Source organism: Enhydra lutris, unplaced genomic scaffold, assembly GCF_002288905.1.
Source record: "Enhydra lutris kenyoni isolate GAN:26980312 unplaced genomic scaffold, ASM228890v2 scaffoldscaffold47, whole genome shotgun sequence".
In the NCBI taxonomy this organism is placed as follows: domain Eukaryota; kingdom Metazoa; phylum Chordata; class Mammalia; order Carnivora; family Mustelidae; genus Enhydra; species Enhydra lutris.
In genome coordinates, this window is record NW_019154131.1 from 14,286,889 (window position 1) to 14,309,984 (window position 23,096).

A 23,096-nucleotide genomic window follows, 5' to 3' on the forward strand; every position below is an offset into this window, starting at 1 on the left:
GCTCTGAATGGTTCAAACCCTTTTACCCATCAAGCATATGAGTGCCTTCTATGTGAGGGGCAACTAATTAGCCATTATATTATATAAATATGAATGATCTCTATTTATAAGGGATTTCTAGTCTATTGGGAAACATGTGCTTGCCAGTAAATAGTTACAGCACAGAATAAAGTGCTTCTGTAGGTGAATGTTGAAGGCCCTACATGGCACTAGGTGGGAAGGCACTCATGAAAGTAAACTGTGAAATGCTTAATGTTAGAGTCAGATTTTATATTACATTCCTCTCTCTCTTTTCCTTCTCACTTTTATCCCCACCCTAGTGGATTTTAATAAATCCCTTGATTTTTTTTTTCCTTAATTTTCTTTTTGTAAGTAATCTCTACTTCAGTGTGGTGCTTGAACTCATGAACCAGAGATCAGGAGTTGCATGCTGTCCTGACTGAGCCAGCCAAGTGTCCCAAATGCTGTAATATGTTATTTATTCTCTTCCTAGGAGATAAGAACAGCTCATAAGTTGGCAAAGCGATGTTACACAAATCCACCACAGTGGGCCAAGTGCCTCTTCAGTCACTGTTACAGCTTGTGGTTTATCTGTCTCCCGGCCCATGTGAGAGTTTCTCACCCTAAGGTCAGAGCACTGCAGCAGGCGTATGATGTTCTCATTAAGATGCGGAAAACAGACGTGGATCCGCTCGATGAGGTGATTATAACAAACCGAGTTACCATTACTAGGATACATTCTATTTTTGTATTTCCAAGGGAATTTAGGTCTCAGTTGCTTTAAAGTGTTCTCAAGTATTTTCATTAAGCAGGAAAGGTTAAATATTACTCTGTTCTGGGGCACCTGGGTGGCTCAGTGGGTTGGGCCGCTGCCTTCGGCTCGGGTCGTGATCCCAGGGTCCTGGGATCGAGCCCCGCATCGGGCTCTCTGCTCAGCGGGGAGCCTGCTTCCCTCTCTCTCGCTCTGCCTGCCTCTTTGTCTACTTGTGATCTCTCTCTGTCAAATAAATAAAAATCTTTAAAAAAAAAAAATATTACTCTGTTCCATGGAGCTAATACTTATTGCTGATTTTTAAATATATTTATTTATTTTATAATAATATAATTTATAATATAATAAATTAATATATAACATATAATAAATACTAAATATATAAATATAAATATAAAATACAATATATAAATATATAAATATAAATATTGCAAATATAAAATAATATATATAAATTTATATATGAATTTATATTTAAATATATTTATTTAAAAATTACTGCTTTGGAATGAAGCAGAGACTGCCTTAGGTCAGATAGTTTGCACTTGATAAATAGAAAATAATATTGACTACATTTTATTCTTTTTTTTTCCTTGAGAGTGGGGAGGGGCAGAGGGAGAGGGAGAGAGAGAATCTTAAGCAGGCTCCACGCCCAGGTCCCTCTCACAACCCTGAGACCAGGACCTGAGCTGACATCAAGAGTCAGATGCTTAACCGACTGAACCACCCAGGCGCTCCTACTTCATTTTATTCTTTTTATTTTTTAATTTTTTAAAAATTTTAAAAGATTTTATTTATTTATTTGACAGAGAGAGATCACAAATAGGCAGAGAGGCAGGCGGCGGAGGGGGGGGAGCAGGCTCCCTGCTGAGCAGAGAGCCTGATGTGGGGCTCAATCCCAGAACCCTGAGATCATGACCTGAGCCGAAGGCAGAGGCTTAACCCACTGAGCCACCCAGGTGCCCCTCATTTTATTTTTGATACAACTTTATTAGGAAGCAAATAGGGAATAGGCTGTTAGTAAGTGGCTCTCCACTTAGGCCCTGTGTCCTAGGATGAGTTATATAACCTGTATGTATTTCAGATAATGTATCTGAAAATGTTGATCCAGACTTCTCAACCTTGGCACTGTTGATGTTTCGGCCTACATAATCCTCTGTTGTGGGCCAGTCCTGTCCATTGTAGGATGTTTAGCTGCATCTCTGGCCTCTCTGATGCTCCTGGCCTGACTAATGCCAGGAGCAGTCCCCCTTCTACGCAGCATTCAGATATGTCTGCATACATTGCCACCTGTCCCTGGAAGTCAGAATTGCCCCACTGATGTAGATAATTGTAGTTGGTACCATCTTTCTAAGTTTAACTTGAGGGTTAAATCTGCTGATGTACAGTGTGCCTAGAATAGTACCTGGCTTACAGTGGAAGGTGAGCACTCCATGACTGATACGCTAAAGGTTTTACAGGCACTCTCTGTCTTAAGCTTCAGAGCCATCCTAAGAGGTAGTGATACTGTCCAGTTAATCATTGAGGAAACTGGACAACTTATTTAGCCTTTGTCTTTGCTAGTTTTCCCTCTTAAAAATAACTTTTGGTGTTAAAATAACTATAAATGATTTTTAGAACCAGGTTACAACTTGAAATGAAGTTGAAATAAAAACTCAGAATATGGGATGCCTGGGTGGCTCAGTGGGTTAAGCCGCTGCCTTCGGCTCAGGTCGTGATCTCAGGGTCCTGGGATCGAGTCCCACATCGGGCTCTCTGCTCAGCAAGAAGCCTGCTTCCTCCTCTCTCTCTCTCTCTGCCTGCCTCTCCGTCTACTTGTGATCTCTCTCTGTCAAATAAATAAATAAAAATCTTAAAAAAAAAAAAAAAAACTCAGAATAATGGGTCTCTGAAGGGAAAGCACAGGGATAGAAGAGAAATGGGATTGAAGAGGGGAGCATTATAGGCTTCAGCGCTAATATTTTTTCTTAAAATAAAAAATCTTAAGTGAATGTACACATATAATATGAAGATTTGATAATGCTTGTGGGGACACTAAAACTCATTTTCTCTAAGTATTAACTGTATGTTATGAAAGCTTCAAAAATAAAATTATAAAACAAGTACTAAAATATCTATTCTCATATTTGATTACATTGCTTTCATCTGATGTTTATGAAACTATTTGGAAATTAAAGGTACTTGATCAGAATCTGTGTTTCGTACCTTATGCATTTTAATGTTTTAAAAAAATTTGTTCTAATAGAGTTATTTAGTTTTCTAAGATGTGTTTTAAGATGTGTTTTAACTTGTGAAACGCATAAGGTATTTTTTAAAGTGTTCTTAAATGTGCTCTGTGAAATATTTTTCAAATATTTCAATATTTGAAATATTTTCAAAGTGTTTTAAAGTATGCTCTATGAATGATGTTATTGTACTCTAAATTCAAAGCACAGTGCTTCATTAAGTTTGTTTGATAAGTTTTAAGTTCATAGTACATATCATAAATTTCCTAAAAAGTATTTTCCTCTGTAGGTATTAAAGTTCATTGGTAGTCTTTGGTACAAGGAATTATGTTCTCTCATTTCTAACACGCAGCAGTTATGACCAGTAAGCTAAAAAAATTTTTTAGATTATTTCCCTAATAAACACTGATAGGAAGCTTAAAATTTGGAGCTTAATTTGTTGTACTCCTACTTCTAATGAGTTATTTTGACAGATTTTTAGTCTCCTGAAGTCATTACATCTCCACAACTGGGAGAAAGAAATACTTAACTTTAAAACTTAAGTATGCATATTTGGGGCCTCCTGGGTGGCTCAGTGCGTTAAGCCTCTGCCTTTGGCTCAGGTCATGATCCCAGGGCCTTGGGATTGAGCCCCGCATCGGGCTCTCTGCTCTGCGGGGAGCCTGCTTCCCCCTCTCTCTCTGCCTCCTTCTCTGCCTACTTCTGATGTCTGTCTGTCAAATAAATAAATAAAATCTTTAAAAAAAAAAGAAAGTCTGTAGCATGTGAGATCTTGCCTATGCTTGAATTGGGTCTAATGTTCAGGAAGTGTTTGTGTTTCTTGTTGAGCTCAGTTTCACCTCCCTGTGGCTTTTTGGGAATTGCACAGACTGTTTATTCCCTCTTTCATGCGACATCTCTTCAGATACTTGAAGAACCCTCGTGTGCTACATTCTTTTTCCTCCCTTCACACATCTTACAAGTTCCTTCAGTTTTCCGGATTCATGTAGTCATTTATACAGTTGCTCTCAGTTTCTGACCTCCTGTTTCTAAATTACATTCTCCATTTCTGGCTTCCAGATACTCATCTTTTTAACCCCTGGCTCTTCATGTCTCTTTTTCTATTTCATTTCTTCTGTTCTCTTGACTGAAATATCCATACTGAAATCTTTTTACTTTCCCCTTTAGTTGAGAGCAACTTGGCTTTACAGTACCTTTTTGTTAACCAACTCTGTCATAAACAGAGCACATTTGACAAGTCCCAAGAAGAGTATCTTCTGTCTGTGCATTTCTTTATTCCCAGACTACACTGTCTGAGAGGCTGTGGCTGCTCCGGCACTGCTCCTGTCAGCGGGCTCACCTCTTCGCCGGGAGCCCTTGCGGTACCTATTTATTCTTCATGCTTTCTACTGTGTCTTTGATGTGTGAGATTCGGACTTCGTCTTCCAACCTCACTTGTCCTCTTGTGATAAGATCGAGCCCTCCTCCATAAACACATATTCTTAGAAAAGCCTTTGCTAATAATATTATTTGAGAGAGAGAGCATGTGTGCACAAGCAGGGGGAGGAGGAGAGGGAGAAGCAGAGAGCTGAGCAGTCCAGTCTCAGACCCAAGACTCTGGGATCAGGAAGGCAGATGTTTAACTGACTGAGCCACCCCGGTGCCTCTCAAGTTTCTTCTCATACTTTCTTAAGATGTGGATTTACAAAATCTTTTTTGTTACATAGGCATCAGGGAGATGTTGTCTTTAATTTCTTTGGCACAGAATATAGAACCAGATTTGGGAGAGAGTTATTTTAATCATACTAGATTTAAAAAATAAATTTCTTCTCAAATTATGGGGAATAATAGTCATTCTCTTTGTGTAAACTTTGCTGAAACAAATGTTGGTCGTGCATGTCGGTCTTACGTGATACAGTTGAGGCAGGTGTTTTCATTAATGAATAGATTTTTTAAATAATTTATAGAGAGAACAAAGGATAAAATAGTACTTAATGCCTTTGAGAAGAAGAATTGAGTAATTTAAACATTTCTGTGAGCCACAGACTGACTAACCAACTGCTTATGCTTTGATGTTCTTTTCTGTTAGGTGTGCTATCGAGTAGTCATGCAGCTCTGTGGACTTTGGGGTCACCCTGTTTTAGCAGTGAGAGTCTTATTTGAAATGAAAACTGCCAAGATAAAGCCAAATGCTATTACTTATGGTTATTATAATAAGGTAAGTGGGATCGACATTGGACAACCTGTGCTGCTTACTAAGATTGATACATTTTTGTACGTTTTATTATTCATCAAACTTCTTCTAGAGTTTTAAGCTATAGTGACTTACGTATTTTATGTGTATGTATTTCTTTAAAAAAATAAAGTATTCCTAACAATCTTTATTTTTAACCGTTATTTTACCTGTAGGTAGTTTTGGAGAGCCCGTGGCCTAGCAGTACCCGCAGTGGTATCTTCTTATGGACGAAGGTACGGAATGTGGTACGTGGCTTGGCACAATTTAGGCAGCCGCTTAAAAAGACCGTGCCAAAGTCACAGGTCTCCTCACTATCAGGTAATACACGTGGTTGGAAAGATACTCTATTGCTGAACCATAAGCTTTATATAGGCATACGAGTGTTTAATTGTATGAAATAGAAAACAAATGAAATTTTGGTTGATGTTTTCATATACAACTAAAGATAGAGATTACATTAGTCCCAAATTATTTTGCCCCCACAAATTTAGAAAGTGTTCTGCAACTGCAAATGAATTGTGGGGCATTCGTGTTTCGTTTCAGAAATGGTCAGTGCATGAGATATTGAACTGCTGTTGTCCTTATCTTTAGCTCCTCCGAATGCCACAGGTGGAAGTGATGGGGACACGGTGAGCCACGGTAGCGTGGATAGTTCTAATGATGCTAACAGTGGGGAGCACACAGTCTTCGTCAGAGATTTAATCAGGCTTGATTCCACTGATAATCACTTTAGCACAGGTACTAAAATCTGGATTTTACTAACCCTTCACTTACTCTCTTGTAAAGTCTTTACCTTTTTAAAAAGCTTTTACCTTCCTTTCTTAAGAGTTTGTGCAATGAGTCCTTAAAAAATACTTTATATAAATAAGGGAAGATATTACACCTCTGATTGCAGATCCCTTCTTTTTATTTCCTAAAATACAAGAAATTAACTTTGGAGTGCTGTGCAGAAGGCTCCAGCATGGTGCTCCTTTGTATTTGTTCATCATTAGTTTGTGAAGGTACACGATACAGCTGTAGGAATGATGAACTGAGGGACTTGAATTTAGTGATACAAATTGCAGATCTTTTTTTCATTAAGTGGAAAATATTAAGAATTTGAGATTATGAATATTAAAGAGGGAAGAAAATAAGTCACACACCATGAGAAAGAGTATTCTCTTCATATGGTCATTTTTTTCAATGACACTTTTTAAAATCCGAGAAACTTCTGAAGCTCCTTTTACATACAAAGCTCCGGGCGTCCCCTCTATCCTCCCAAGTTAGAAATATGCGTTATTCCACTAGCACCTGGAGCAAATATGTGTGTGTTGCACATCCCTCTTTTTGTGTTGTTTTTCTTTTTTGTTGTTGTTATTGTTAATATCTCAAGCTTTTCTTTAAAAAAATCCTAAGTCTGATTCCTGTGCTTCATCTGATGAACTTGTCTCAATGACTGAAGTTTCCTTTTTTCTGCTCTTTGTTGCTCTGCTTTTTGCTCTGTGCTGTTTCTTGGTGCTGCATTTGTCCTTGGCTGTCATGGTGTGGGGTGCAGACAGACTTGTATGACGTGAAGCTATGGATACGCGTGTGCATTAATTCTACCCTTGAATGTTAACCACTTCAGGTAATTTCCCGTTTATTAGGTTAAATTTTGCTGACGTGCAAGGGTGGGGGAGAGACCTTTTGTTGTGCTGAAAGTATTGTTATAGGTAGAAAGCAATTTCAGTTTTCTTGACTTCTTCCTCTTCAGATAAGTGTAATCCTGTATATACCACTGAAAATATTGAGCTAACATTTCTCTCTCATTTTGCAAAGCTTATTTGTTGTCTTATTTGAAAATACACCGTGCCTTGCTATAATTCTTCCTTTGGGGTTGGTTTGTAGCATCACTGTATCCACTAGTTTTATGGAGATTAAATGTTTCAGTGTTCCAGCTGTTGAGATGGTTTTGCTTGCTAAAACTGCTTTGCTAAGTTCTTGTGCTAAAAATTACCCCAAAATTACAGAAGCATGTATAAATCATCGAAAGTCAACATAGAGCTCTAAGTTACAATCCTGTTTGTAAATTCACTGTCTTCAGCAGTAGGAGTTTTTATATGACTTTAATTTTAAAGTCGTTTTACTTTATTTCTTCCTGTATTTGTTGCTAAAACTTATATGAAGAATGGACTTTTATGAAGAAATGGACTTCATTTATGAAAAAAAGAAAACCCAAGGGAATAATTTTGTGATATGAAGCCATTTCACCGAATAATTATAATTTTAAAAATAGTAATAAATCCTGTCCTTATTCTTCTAAACTTACCTCCTTTAGTAAAAAAAAAAAAATTTTCTAGTAATTCTGGGTAATGGGCATAAAGATTCCAGTAGTTGGGGAAGAAACTTCAGATCCCTTTTCCATATGTATCTTTTTTTTTTTTCTTAAGATTTTATTTATTTATTTGACAGAGATCACAAGTAGGCAGAGAGGCAGGCAGAGAGAGAGAGAGGAGGAAGCAGGCTCTCCGCGGAGCAGAGAGCCCGATGTGGGGCTCAATCCCAGGACCCTGGGATCATGACCTGAGCCGAGGGCAGAGGCTTTAATGCACTGAGCCACCCAGGCGCCCTTCCATATGTATCTTTAAAGTCACATTTCAAATGGCTGAAGCCCTGTTGCTGAATTTACAGTGATTGTGTGTCCTTGTAGAGTTTCTGGTGACATCATTTGATACTTTTGGAGACTTCCAACCAAAGTGCTTAGGTTACTCTTTCTTTAGGGATTCTGTTGTAGAACCTTTTCACTCGGTACCTGATACAGAATCACTTAGCTTGTTGGGGGGCATATCTTGATTTAATGGTCTGCTTAGTCCCCAGTCTGGTGTCCATTTCATGGCACATCACGCCTTACCAGACTTTCTGAGGGGCCAATAAAAAACTGACAAATTAATCATTCTAACGAGGGGTATGTAAAGAAGTTTACTTCTTTTTTTCTATCGCAGACCCAAAGTTTGGCAGTATAACGTGCAGCAGAAGGTAGAAGGCTCTATAGTTAACTCTTGAACAACATGGGTCTGAATGGCGTGGGTCCACTTCCATGCCAGCCCCCCGCCCATAAATCCAGTACTGCAAATGTATTTTCTCTTCTTTATGATTTTCGTCCCCCACTTTCTTTAAATTTAAATTTGAGTATGGTTTATACATGATGTTACATTAGTCTCCAGTTTACAACATGGGGATTCAACTTCTCTCTATGCTGTGCTCACCATAGTCACTGCACAGCACTATTATAATACTTGAGGACTTTTTTTTTTTTTTAAGATTTATTTATTTATTTGACAGACAGAGATCACAAGTAGGCAGAGAGGCAAGCAGAGAGAGGAAGGGAAGCAGGTTCCCTGCTAAGCAGAGAGCCTGACGCGGGGCTCGATCCCAGGATCCTGGGATCATGACCTGAGCCGAAGGCAGAGACTTAACCCACTGAGCCACCCAAGTGCCCCTTGAGGACTTTCTAATAATGTTTTCTTTTCTTTAGCTTCCTTTACTGTAAGAATACAGTATATAATCACAGAATACAGGATATATGTTAATCAACTGTTTATGTTATCGGTAAGGCTGCCATGAACAGTAGACGGTTATAGTTCAGTTTTGGGGAGTGAAGAGTTACGCCTGGATTATTGCTTGTGTGGGGTGGGAGGGCCAGTGTTCAAGGGTCAGCTTCATGCTCCTGTTTCATTTTCACTAATGTCCTCTGTAAGGATTCTCTAGGATCTTTATTTCAGTTAGTCCTAGTTTAGTCTTCAGTCTTTGTTTCCATTTTAAATGACAGAACTCGAAAGTCAAATATACTTGTTTAAAACTTTATTTTGAAATTATTTCAAATTTATGAAAGTGTTGCTAGTATAGTGCAGAGAACACTTGAATAATTTCTATCCAGAGTCATTCTTAGTTTGCCCTGTTTGCTTTATCGTTTTCTTTCTGTACACACATGTACATTCTTTCTCTGAATCCTGTGGCAGCAGGTTGCATACATCTTGCCCTTCTACCTTTTAAATACCTCAGTGGTGTTTTGCTCTGATAAAACCATAGTATAGTCAACCAGATTCAGACAGATACCGATACACTACTTTAATCTGTAGGCTGCATTCCAGTGTTGTCAATTGCTGTAATGTCCTTTGTGGGACTCTAGATCTCTCTCTTTGGTCTCCTTTAACCGGGCACAGTTCCTTACCCTTTCTTTGTCTTTTGACCTTTCTGAAGAATTCAGTTATTTTGTGGAACGTTCCTTAGTTTGAGTTTGTGTGATGTTCCCTTGTGGTTAGCTTGGGCTGTACATTCATGTCTCTGTTGCAGAAGTAATTGTCCCTCTGAGGCGCACACTGTCTGTCTGCCTCTCATTGGTGATACTCATTTCAATCACCGGTTCCTCCTCATTATCATGATTGCCCCTGCAGATGATGAGCTGTCTGGAAGGAGACTCTGAGACTGTGCAGTAATACCCTCCTTCTCATCATGCTTTCTCTTTTAAATTTAGCATCCATTGATGATTCTTGCCTTAACTGGTCTTCACTATAAAGTAGTGATATTGAGGCACCCGAGCAGCTCAGTTGGTTGGTCATCTGACTCTGATTTCTGCTCACATCATGATCTCAGGATCCTGAGATGAAGTCCTGTGTGGGGCTCTGAGCTCAGTGTGGAGTCTGCTTGAAATTCTCCTCTCTTTCGGAACCCTCCCGCTGTACTCGCTTGCCCTCTCTCAAATAAATAAATCTTAAAAAAAAAAAAAAAAAGTAGTGATTTGCCAACTCTGTCCTCCATCCAGATTTATAGGATGGTATTCTATGTCTTTTGGTTTAATAATTTTACTCAGGCATATCCTGAGTATGTTTTTAAACACTTCCTTTCTTGTACAACAAAATGTTCCTGGCTCATTCTTGTAGCTTTCCTGCCAGAGATCTGATATCAGCCATTTATTCAAGGATCCCAGGTTCCTTTCAATGGGCGGTAGATTGTAGAAGCCAAGATCTGGGCTCTAGGTATGCTTACACTACAGGTTATTACTGCTTTTAGAATTTTTCAGCAAAGCTGGAAAATACGTATATATGAGGGGAGAAAAAGGAAAATATGTATGTATATTTTGGAAATACCTCCATTTTCTTTTCTTTTAAAGATTTATTTATTTATTTGAGGGTGGGGGTGGGCAGAGGGAGAGGGAGGGATAATCCCAAGCAGACTCCCTGTTGAGTGCAAAACCCCAACACAGGGCTTGGTCTCAAGACCTGAGATCATGACCTGGGCCAAAACCGAGTGTCGGATGCTTAACCAGCTGAGCGGCCCAGGCACCCCTAGAGATATTTCCATTTTCATATCAACCCCACAGGTTTTTCTTTGTCTTCCTTCATTTCATTTTTTAAAAAATCTCTCTCCTTCCACAATAAGTATCTTGGCTTCCAGTAACCATCATTATTATGTTTACTCATTTGCTCAGTCCTGCAGTATATATAAAATAATTTCAGAATTGCTACATCTGTTATTCTGGGAGAAACAGACTTTCTAAGGACTTTAGGATTTGTCTGTTACCACCTCCCTTCCCAGGTTTAGGGTATATACTCAAAATAACATGTTGAAAAGTTTCTTGGATTAGTCCTCTCCCCGCCCCACCCCGTTACCCCGTTCCCCATCCCTTCAGTGTGGTTGTTCTTGTGAAATACAGTTGGTCCCATTTGTTCCTATTCACATTCAGTTTTAGTCACCACCTTCCTCCCAGTTTTGTTGATTTAATTTTTTTGAATATGTAAAAATAAAAATACAACACAATAAGCCATATTTAGAGGAGTTTCCTCTCTCTTTATCCCTTCCATCCTATTTCCCCCTCATCCCTTGTAGTTAACCAGTTGTATTGTTTTCTGGTATGTTATTTCTGCATTTCTTTTTGCAAAAGTAAACAGATACATGCTTGTTTGATTTCCTCTTCTTTCTTTCACAAAAGGTAGCATTCTATACGTACTCCAAAAGAGACTTCCCAGAACATCTTGTCCAGATCTGTTAATCTGTGGATGAGGAAGCTGAGGTTCAGTGCTTCCACTTTCAGCCTTCGGTGCTGCTCTTCTTCCTGCTCTTGGCTGCTGACCTTCTGTTTACCATGTCCTGCGTGCTTCGTGGGCTTTCTTATCTTCCTCCTCCATGAGTTTAAATCGTGTAAATCAGTGCAGGTTTCTTCTGACATTTTATAGCTGGTCTGTGCGTAGATGAACGCTTCCACCTGTAAGCTTGATTCTTTCTCAACAGGCGGTCAGTCTGACCAAGGCTATGGGTCTAAGGATGAACTTAGGAAGGATGATGCAGAAATTCACATGCCTGAAGAACAAGCAGCAAGAGACGTGATACCTAAAACAAAAGTGCACACAGAAGGTGAAGTACTGGTATTTACTTGCTCTTCTTAGAAAAACACTGTTACTAATTCTTTTTAAGTTTATTTATTTTTTAAGAACCTCTATACCCGGGGCGCCTGGGTGGCTCAGAGGGTTAAAGCCTCTGCCTTCGGCTCAGGTCGTGATCCCAGGGTCCTGGGATTGAGCCCTGCATCGGGCTCTCTGCTTAGCGGGGAGCCTGCTTCCTCCTCTCTCTCTCTGCCTGCCTCTGCCTCTCTGCCTACTTGTAATCTCTGCCTGTCAAATAAAATAAATAAAATCTTTAAAAAAAAAAAAAAAAATCTCTACACCCAGCGTGGGGCTTGAACTCACAGCCCTGAGATCAGGAGTGGCATGCTCTTCTGGATGAGCCAGCCAGGTGCCCCTGTACTGATTAAGTCTGATGTGATAATTCTGATGATAATTTCAAGAAAGAAATAGTGTCTGGGCTTATAAAGTCCTATGTAATATGATGTATGGAGAGAGAATGAGTAGTTTCTGAGTTTTAGAATTTAAGAGATCTTTAGAGACTGTAGGTCAGCCCTCAGTTTGTAGGACAGTGCAGTCCACTGAGGTATTTGTCAAAGGCAAAGAGCTATTTTGTGGTAGAACCAGGGCTAAACTTTGAGTCATCCAACTTGTGTTCCAGTGCTTGTTTTATTTCAAAATGCTCTTTGAGGAAGTCCTTCAAATATCTAAGTAGGTATTTTTCATTGGTGTCATACAGTGTCCAGGGTTTTCCTGTCTTATTTTTTTGTGGGACTCATTGAGGTACATATGATTTACATTAATCATTTTATGGAAATGTGGAGGAATTTTCTGGCTTTGTTGTAATAAGATGTTCTTTCTATCCTTTTACAAAAAAGGACACTTTCTTTAATGATCTTACTTAATTGATGCTCCATAGTTAGCAGAAGCAAGCCTCTCTCCTACTTTGTAAGCAAAGGGATTATAAATGGAGGCCAAAACCTTTAATTTACTCACAGGAATGCTCAAGTTAGGGTTATTGATGCTAAAATTAAGCATTTATTTGCATCAGTACTGGCAACATTTTATGGCATAAAGTAAATGAGACAATAAATTAGTGATAAAATAGTCATCTCTTCACTCTTACTTGGGGAAAAATATTTTTTTTTAAAGATTTTATTTATTTATTCAACAGAAATCACAAGTAGGCAGAGAAGCAGGCAGAGAGATAGAGGAGGAAGCAGGCTCCCTGCTGAGCAGAGAGCCCGATGTGGGGCTCGATCCCAGGACTCTGGGATCATGACCTGAGCCGAAGGCAGAGGCTTTAACCCACTGAGCCACCCAGGCGCCCCTGGGGAAAAATATTTTTAAAAATATTAAAATCAATATATGGTTTCTGTTCAGTTTTAGTAAAAGTAGGAATAACACCCAAATACTTTTTTCCTCAGAAGTGTGTGATGTCTCTGCTGTTGGGGCAAAACATTCCCAAGCTGGTATGGAGCCACAGAGTCCCACTGAGCCTCCTGCATGGGGTGGCAGTATTGTGAAAGTTCCGTCCGGGATATTTGACCTCAGTGGCAGGAGGAGCAGCACTGGTGAGTCTTCACAGATTTCTGGCCAAATATTTAAAATAGTTTTTAATGACATTAATTGATGACTTAATTGTGATGATCATGCTAAAGAGCCAGAAGTTTGAATCCTTTCCATGGGTTAAGAAGTTGTTATTTAAAATAGTGTATCAAAGGAGGGGTGTTTATTGTGCTTAGTTGTTATTGGGAGTACCTTTGCTTGTTGTGGTGCCTCTTCTCAGTTTGGTCCCTCTTTCTCAGGGTAGATGATGAGAGGGCCTCCTATACTCATGAAGAACAGAGGGGCACTGATGTTACTGAATTCCAGGGGGGCTTTTGTGTGGCAGTGGAAAGGCAGTGGAAGGAAAAGATTGATATCGCTGTGCTGTATTGTGGAAAAATACCAGTGTGTCTCTAATTTGGCCAGTTGTTACAGGCCCCCTAAGCCACTTATTTGTGATTAAGTATTTATAATGAATAACTCTCTTGCCTGTGACTCCCTTGAATTTCAGTTCACTCCTTTCAGTTGTGTTTTAGGCCTCCCGAGTACCCTCCAAGTATGCATCTAAGTCTGTGATTTCAAAGGCCAAAGAGATCGGCCTTGTGTTTCTTGCCCTTTTTTAGTAGTAACTATAATTCACTTCTCTAAAGTCAGCTGTCTTTTTTTTTTTAAAGATTTTTTATTTATTTGACAGAGAGAAATCACAAGTAGGCAGAGAGGCAGGCAGAGAGAGAGGAGGAAGCAGGCTCCCCGCGGAGCAGAGAGCCCGATGCGGGGCTCGATCCCAGGACCCTGAGATCATGACCCAAGCCGAAGGCAGAGGCTTTAACCCACTGAGCCACCCAGGCGCCCCTAAAGTCAGCTGTCTTAAGTGTATCTGTTATATGACTTACAGAAATTAATTTGCTCAGCTTCCTAAATTCATGTAGGAATACTCCTTATTCCGAAGTCTCTCCTTCTTTTAGATTCACTGATACCAAATTCATTTTGTTTGTTTGTTTTGGGGGACAGGTAGTATTCAAGAGGTAGAGCTAAAAAGGTTTTTGAAAAAATAATTAATATGTATGTTGTGTATCCTATTTTCCAAACCTGTTGCTAGCAGGTTTAAAAAAGAAAAAGGAGGAAGACTGTTTTCTTCATCAGAGGATTATAATCTTCTCAGAATATTGACATGGGCAAGGTCTGGTGTGCTTCCCTCCCTCTTTACTCATCCTGTGTCCGTGTCATGTCTTGATGTGGGAAGATTTATTCTAATAAGAAAGGAAGCGGGAGTAGTGGGGCTTTGGCAATATATCAAGGGTCAAATTTATTTTAAAACTGAAAAAAATGTGCCACTAAATTCCTGGAAATAGTGTGAGAACTAGTAAATTTGCTAAGATTTGTTTCTCACATACTGGTAAAGGTTCGCAAAGCAGGCACAAATTTTGGAGGTGTAAAACAGGCTAATTTAATTCTCCTAAAAGCTGTGAAATATCTCTAAGTGTTTATTCTGTTTAATTGGTATGATTATGATTATTATTTGGGACCAATTTGGAAGCTTAAAAAGAACCTAGAAATTAACCTGAAGGTTTTTTTTTTTTTTTTAAGATTTTATTTATTTATTTGTTAGAGAGAGAGAGAGTGTGAGCACAGGCAGAGTGGTAGGCAGAGGCAGAGGGAGAAGCAGGCTCCCCGCAGAGCAAGGAGCCCGACGTGGGACTCGATCCCAGGACGCTGGGATCATGAGCTGAGCCGAAGGCAGCTGCTTAACCAATTGAGCCACCCAGGCGTCCCATAACTTGGAAGTTTTATTTTATTTAATTTATTTTTTTTTAAAGATTTTATTTATTTATTTGACACAGAGCGATCACAAGTAGGCAGAGAGGCACGCAGAGAGAGGGAGGGAAGCAGGCTCCCTGCCAAGCAGAGAGCCCGATGCGGGACTCGATCCCAGGACCCTGAGATCATGACCTGAGCTGAAGGCAGCGGCTTAACCCACTGAGCCACCCAGGCGCCCAACCTGGAAGTTTTAAAAAGAAGACTTTATTAAAGAACTTTTCCCTCAAATCTGCTAGGTCACTATGCCTTTTAAAAAACAAATGAGAGGGGCGCCTGGGTGGCTCAGTGGGTTAAAGCCTCTGCCTTTGGCTCAGGTCATGATCCCAGGGTTCTGGGATCGAGCCCCACATCGGGCTCTCTGCTCGGCAGGGAACCTGCTTCCTTCTCTCTCTCTGCCTGCCTCGCTGCCTACCTGTGATCTCTGTCAAATAAATAAATTAAAAATCTTAAAACAAAAAAAACACAAAAAAACAAACAAATGAGAATCCTAAATAGGAATGGGTAGACTTGAGTTTTGGTAATGATTCAAATAGGAAATGGCTTTTGGTCTTGGAATGGGAAAAAATTGCATCACTAAATTCTACACCTGAAACTAATATTATGCTGTATGTTAACTAACTGGAATTTAAATAAAAACTAAACAAAGAAACAAAAACCCTAAAAACAATAACAAACAGATAAACAAACAAACAAAAACTACTTGCTTCCCCCTACAGCCACCAGCATAATTTTGTTCCACTTGATCAAACAAGCTGAACTCAGAGAGAGATCTGGGATCATGTCTCTTTCATTTGCCTTTATATTTCTAGCACGTTATATGGTAAATGCTAGTAGACATTTGAGTATTTGTTGAGGAATGAATATAATTTGCCAAGTCTAAGGACTCCACTCTAGATTCTTCTACTTTGGGGAATTATTTTACTTTGGAGCAGTAAGGCTTTGATTTTAGCAAATATATAATTCCTCCATGATTATGAATTTACTTTGTGTGGAGTAGATTCCTAGCAAATATTTGTTGAATTAGATATATGAAAGCCAGAAGGGAAGAGATTTTGTCTTTTTAGGTTAGTTATTTAACACGAAATATATTTCTTAAATGGAATGTAGAACTTTGCAGCTTATGTAAGATGTATTTTTAGATCTGTATTTGGTAAATGCGGTAGATTTTGGTGAACAGTACAGGTATCTGCAGGGTATGTTGCCTCATTTTTAAAATGTGTGTGTAGAGAGTGAAATGCAGGTCATACATTAACAGTGTTATCTCTGGGAGGCAGGACTGAGGGGAGTCTTTTTGGTTGTTCTTTTCTCTGTATATTTTCTTTGTACCTTTTGAACTCTGAATCTTTCACTTTGAGGACGTGTTACTTTTCCAAAATCAGAAAAGAAACATTTTCTAAAGGTTACATCAGAAAATAGAGTTCCTTTCTAATACTGTACTTTCTCTTTCAGATAGTACATCCAGTGTGCCATTTGCTACTCAGGATCCGGGTGAAGAGGCAGTCTTCGGTGAAGTTACTAACCCCAAGAAGAATGGTGATAGAGGAGATAAAAGACAAAAGCATTTTCCAGAGAGGAGTTGTAGTTTCAGTTCTGAAAGTCGAGCAGGAATGTTGCTTAAGAAGAGCAGCTTGGATTTGAATTCGAGTGAAGCGGCTATTATGATGGGAGCAGATGCCAAGATTCTCACAGCAGCATTGACCTGTCCCAAGACCTCTGCACTCCGAGTTGCAAGCACCCATAGCTTTGACAGTGTTGGTTGTCATCTGGGTGATACCAGGACTCGTATGTCTGAGAGCACTTGGGATTCAGAGCACAGATCTTCCTCGGTTTTAGAGATGCTCGAGGAAAGCCAAGAGCTCCTGGAACCTGCGGTTGATGACAGTGTAGCTCAGACTCCTGTGGAAAAGGATGCAGGTGACAGTCTACACAGTGATGGTGACAGTAATCAGCCCAGAGACTCAAAAGTAGGATCCAGAGATGTCATGAATAAGAGAAGTAGTTTATATGGGGTTGTTAAAGCTGTTGAGAGGGAGGATGTTGAAACTGGACTAGATCCTTTGTCTCTTTTGGCCACTGAAGGTACAGGAGAAAAAACTCCAGATTCTGAAGATAAGGTGTCTTCCCCAGTTATTGCACGTAATCTGGCTGATGAAATTGAAAGCTATATGAACCTGAAGAGCCCCCTGGGCAGCAAGTCTTCCAGTATGGAATTACACGGAGAGGGAAGCAGAGAGTCTGGTCCGGCCAGTGCGTTTACTCGCCCTTTAGAGAGGAGATCAAGCCTGCCTCTAGAGCAGGGTCAAGCAGCACAGGAAGATCCCGAAAGCGAAAAGAGCTCCCCCGCAGACTCCAGGTCTAAAACTCTCACCGGGCGTTTCAGGCAGCAGACGCCCTCTCGCGGTCAGAAAGAACGTTCAGCTTTATCGGCCCTGGTGCGCTCTTCACCACATGGCTCACTGGGTTCTGTGGTAAATTCTTTGTCAGGGCTGAAGCTAGATAATATACTCTCAGGACCTAAGATGGATGTCCTAAAATCTGGTATGAAACAAGCAGCAACAGTAGCCAGTAAGATGTGGGTAGCCGTAGCGTCTGCCTACAGCTACTCGGACGATGAGGTAAGAACGCTTCATGTGTGTGGACTGTCTCATATGGGAACGTTTCTAGTATTTTTTTTTTTTTTTAAGATTTTATTTATTTATTTGTCAGAGAGAGAGAGGGAGAGAGAGCAAGCACAGGCAGACAGAATGGCAGGCAGAGGCAGAGGGAGAAGCAGGCTCCCTGTTGAGCAAGGAGCCCGATGTGGGACTCGATCCCAGGACGCTGGGATCATGACCCGAGCCGAAGGCAGCTGCTTAACCAACTGAGCCACCCAGGCGTCCCATGTTTCTAGTATTTTTTAATATATAACTTCATATTTAGAGATTTCTGGTAAAACTTTATGTGTATCCTATTTTGTTCTTGAAATGACTTGAACATTAGTGTAAGGAAATTAATATTAAACAGAATATCAGGACTACTTTATAATTCCATAGATGAGTCTGAATAACACATTAAGTTTATGTCTTTGAAAGTACTAATGATTAATAATTTAATAACAATGCCATATTATATTTGCATAGCACTTCACTTTTTTTTTTTTAAAAGAATTTATTTATTTATTTGACAGAGAGATCACAAGTAGGCAGAGAGGCAGGCGGAGAGAGAGAGACGAGGAAGCAGGCTCCCAGCTGAGCAGAGAGCCCCATGCAGGACTTGATCCCAGGATCCTGAGATCATGACCTGAGCTGAAGGCAGAGGCTTAACTCACTGAGCCACCCAGGCGCCCAACTTTTTTTCTTTTAAGATTTTATTTATTTGACAGAGATCACAAGTAGGCAGAGACAGGGAAGCAGGCTCCCTGCCGAGCAGAGAGCCCGATGTGGGACTCGATCCCAGGACCCTGGGATCATGACCTGAGCCAAAGGCAGAAGCTTAACCCACTGAGCCACCCAGGCACCCCATAGCACTTCACTTTTTTTGTTTTTTTTAGCACTTCACTTTTAAATAACTTTTATCTATGTTCTCTTTAATATATATGGAATCACTCTACAACTTAATCCATAGATTTCATACTGCATAACAATTGCTAATTCTTCTAAAAATTATTGAAAAGAGAATTAACCATTAGACCTTTCAGTGAAATAGAAGGGGAGAAATTTTGCTTACTTGTTTTATAGAAAAAAATTAATTAAAATTTCACCTTTGTGTTCAAAGAATGATAGAGTACTTAGGTACTATAGTGGGAAGGACAGACACCTATAAATGTTCACTGTTACTAAATTCTCTCTCTCTCCCCATCTCTAAAAAACAAAAGAGTAATACTGAGTTCTGTAAGACAGAGTTGCATTTTGTTGCATTTAAAAGAACTTACAAGGTTAGTGAAGGAAAGACAAAATAAGCTAGCTTCAAAAGTATCTTAATCTAGCATTACCTTGAAGTAGACTGAGTAAGCCACTCTATTTTTGAAATTTTATCTAACAGTGTTAATAAAAATAGTAAAAAAAAAAAAACACACCTTTCTACAGAGTACTTTGGACTTGGAATACAGGACTATAAATTTCAGGTGGTCACATGTCTTAATCTTTCTTTTGTTTTCATTGTTGTCGCCTTGGTACTAGTGCCTGACAAAGCAAATAGGTTATACCTAATAGATATTTCCAAACGAAGGAATGTATACAAAGTCTTAAAAAAGCTCATAACTTTTATCCAGATTTTAATCTAAGGAAATAATTAGGGATATGTATAAAAACAACTCAAAGGAATTCATCAGTGTAACATAAAATTGAAAGCATTCCGAATGCCTAAGCAACAGAGATTTACCAAATGCATTGCAGTCCATCAGTAAACTGGATTAGGTTGCTGGGATTAAATAATTTAGAAGATTTAGTGACATCAAAATACATTACATGAGAATAGGCTAAAAAACTATCCTATTTTGTAAAAGTATATATATATATATATATACACATATATATATATATTAAAATGACTAGAAGGATATACATAAAGATTTTAATTGTACTGTGTGGGTGTTGGTAATACAAGTGCTTTTATTTCCTGTTTCGCATATCTGTTTAATTGTTCTATCACTTAACATGGTTTTATAACAAGACACGAGTCTTCTTTAAAGCAGAAATCAGAAAGGAACCTGCTTGTTGATTGAAATGTTTTCTCTCTAAACTAAAGCATCAGCAGTCACTAGCAGTTATGTACTATAGTGTTTGGAATTTTTATTCTTATTTTATGCCTCTAATATTGATGGTGGTTGTTCTGAAAATCATATTGCCAGCTATAATTCTCATACCACCTTTGTTTTGTTTTAAAGAGCTTCTCGTATCCATATTTTTCAGATGATATAATTTTGTTAGACTAGTTACATGGTTTCTGCAAGGTCACATGACTACTACGTGGTGGGGAGCCAAGACCATAGTCTGCCTGTCTGAGTTTGTAGCCCCTACTGTCCTTGGGCTGGGGTGCCTGATCCAGGAGACATTGAGTTTTCTGGAGTTCCTTCATTCTGTGATACTGATTATTGAGAGACCTCCCAACATACACCAGGGTTGAAACAAAATCTTAAAAGTATTCTAGGTCATCACTTGAATTAGAGTGTGGAAAGAAAATTGCAAATAATACTGAGAGGAGTTCATGGTTTTGAAAAATAAGGAGATGATTAGTTAAGGATTATAGAGAAGTTTAATTCTGAAAAGGGCAGAGTGAATATATTCTTATTGGGGAAGATACTATTTATGTATGTGGGGTTTTATTCTTTTCAATTAAAGGAGGAAACAAACAGAGATTACAGCTTCCCAGCTGGCCTGGAAGACCATATTTTGGGGGAGAATGTGTCACCTAACATGAATATTGCAGGGTTGGTTCCCAGTGAACTTACCCAGAGCAACACAAGCCTTGGCAGTAGCAGCAGCAGTGGAGATGCAGGAAAACTGCAGTACTCAACAGGTACGGGAGGGACGGTCCTTTCCTGTCATTTATGTGCCCGTACCTTCCCCTCCGCCTGCCACATACACAATAGACCCCCTCTGCTGAGTTGAGCTGATAGACGGTGAGGGTAGCCCCACCGTACTATCACTTACTTTACAGGATCTCTAAGTGTTCCAGTCACCTTAGTTGTGTTTGTGGACTCTGTCATTGGTTCTCAGACTTTAGTTTGTGTCAGAATCACATGGGGAATTTATTTTTAAATATGGACAAATGTCCAAGTCCCAGGCTAAAACTTTTCAGACTGAATTTGAGGGATTGGGGCCTTAGAAATACATTATTAACCAACTCTCTGGATAAATCAAATGTATACCAGTGTTTAGAGAAGCCCTAGGCTATGTCACTGAAATTTCTTAGTGCTATGTTATTTTAAGAAATTTAAGTTCTATTTATTTTTTCCAATATTCTGTTAACGAAAAATTTCAAATGTCCTGAATAGTCGAAAGAATCATATAATGAACGATCACATATTCTCCACTTAGGGTTAACTGTTGTTAATTTTAGATATATACCTACAGAAATTTTTATACTGAACCGCTTGAAAATAAACCGTAAACTTCATTATACTCCCCCTGAATACTCTAGTATGCATTTCCAAAGAATAAGGACAGTCTCATATAATGTGTTATATTTACTTCTCTTTAGGTGAACCTACATTTCCAAGAAGCATAAAAGGGCAGGACTGTGAAAAATCAGATCATGGTTCTTCTCAAAACACCAGCATGTCTAGCATCTATCAGAATTGTGCAATGGAGGTAAAAGTTCTGTATTCTGCAGATGGTAGGATGGTTGTAAACATGCTTATTTCAGAATGGCACTGGACAGAATTCGTGATACCCTTGTAGACCAAAGAGTAAATCGTTTTGTTGAATTTGCTTGTCTTATGTAAGTAAGGCAATAGACCGCTAGTTTTACCTGTACAGTGACTGAACTTAATTCTAAATTGGATCAACAAAATGAGTAAAATGCTGTGTCTCCAAAGGATGGTTTGTGGAGATGACTTCACTGTGTAGGTTCTCAGTGTCTGCACTTTTCTACTCTTAGGTTTTGATGTCAAGTTGTTCCCAGTGCAGAGCTTGTGGCGCTTTAGTTTATGATGAAGAAATTATGGCTGGATGGACGGCAGATGACTCAAATTTGAATACCACCTGTCCATTCTGTAAAAGCAACTTCTTGCCTCTTCTCAACATAGAATTTAAAGACTTGAGAGGCTCTGCAAGGTTAGTATTGTGAAAGCTCCTTCTCAGAAGGCATGACTCCTGAGGGGAGAGGGAGATAGTCACGGCACCCTCCAGCTGTCCCTCTCTTCTCTCCTTCACTCTCACTACTGGAGTAGAAAATACTGGCAGTATAGGAGACTACTTTTCCAGTTTATTTAATACACAATTATCAGTAGTAGTAATTCTTAGAGCTAAACATCATAGATCATTCAGAACTTCAATATTTATCACTAAACTTTCTTTCTCAGTGACTTTATATATTCTAGAAGAAAAAACTAAAGGCATGGGGGATGGGGGTTTTTTGACTCTTCTCCCAACTTATTAACCCTCTGTGGTAGTGCTCTGTACAGTGAAATGACCAAATTCCAGGGAATCGAAAAGAGAGTAGGTGATCTGTAATTACTCATTAAGTAATCAAGAGTTTGGTAACTGCTTAAATAATGATCTTAATATTCTGTTTGTTTTATGGAGAAGACAAGCTTCATATTACTGTCTACCTTTAGCTGCTTTAAAAAAATCTAATCAGGGGTGCCTGGGTAGCTCAGTGGGTTAAGCCTCTGCTTTCGGCTCAGGTCATGATCTCAGGGTTCTGGGTTTGAGCCCCACATCAGGCTCTCTACCTACTTGTGATCTCTCTGTCAAATAAAATCTCTAAAAAAAAAAAAAAAAACCAAAAAAAACTAATTGTACAGGTGTGTCTTTTTTTTTTTTTTTTAAGATTTTATTTATTTATTTGACAGGCAGAGATCACAAGTAGGCAGAGAGACAGGCAGATAGAGAGAGAGGTGGAAGCAGGCTCCCTGCTGAGCAGAGAGCCCGATGCGGGGCTTCATCCTAGGACCCCGGGATCCTGACCCAAGCCGAAGGCAGAGGCTTAACCCACTGAGCCACCCAGGCGCCCCTACAGGTGTGTCTTCTTAGCTTAGTTTTTCCTTTTAGCTTCAGGTGTGGAGCTGAGTGAAATCGTATTCTAATTCCTGATGCACTATCGTCATTGCTTTGTGCAAGGATCCTCTCTTGTTAGCTCTCCCCCCCCGCCCCGTCCCACTCTCATTCCCTTATCCAACAAAGACATTGACTCCACTGTACCTTTGAATATATACCTTCATAAAATACGTAGTTTTGCATGATTATGCAATTTAAGTTACATAATTAGAATACTGATAATCTCTATTACTCAGTTGAAAAACTGAGTTGCCGTATGTACATCTAGTTTATTCCTTTCCTCCTGTAGGAAGTTAATACCTAATTTTACTTACCCATTATCCTACTTTTGGTTCAGTTGCTTCCAGGTCTCTGTTCCTATAAATACCACTGCAGTGAGGCAGTGCACTGTAAAATATGTCTCCTTCTGAACTCGTGAAATAGTTTCTTTCAGAATAATAGTCTTAGCAGCGAGGTCATTGA

The 23,096-nt window shown here is 39.3% G+C and overlaps 1 protein-coding gene across 4 annotated transcripts in view; it reads left to right on the top strand.

Moving 5' to 3' along the window:
- Positions 1–23,096, top strand: part of LOC111156566 (DENN domain containing 4C) — a 153,106-nt gene that overhangs the window by 98,576 nt on the left and 31,434 nt on the right. For 3 of the 4 annotated variants that reach the window (XM_022517541.1, XM_022517543.1, XM_022517542.1), the window contains exons 17-26: positions 494–700; positions 5,066–5,194; positions 5,386–5,530; positions 5,804–5,950; positions 11,459–11,581; positions 12,996–13,142; positions 16,384–17,549; positions 20,253–20,430; positions 21,115–21,224; positions 21,514–21,689. In XM_022517541.1, coding sequence (XP_022373249.1) covers positions 494–700; positions 5,066–5,194; positions 5,386–5,530; positions 5,804–5,950; positions 11,459–11,581; positions 12,996–13,142; positions 16,384–17,549; positions 20,253–20,430; positions 21,115–21,224; positions 21,514–21,689 — 2,528 coding nt within the window. The remainder of the gene's footprint in view (positions 1–493; positions 701–5,065; positions 5,195–5,385; positions 5,531–5,803; positions 5,951–11,458; positions 11,582–12,995; positions 13,143–16,383; positions 17,550–20,252; positions 20,431–21,114; positions 21,225–21,513; positions 21,690–23,096) is intronic. The other variant, XM_022517544.1, reaches the window with a different exon arrangement.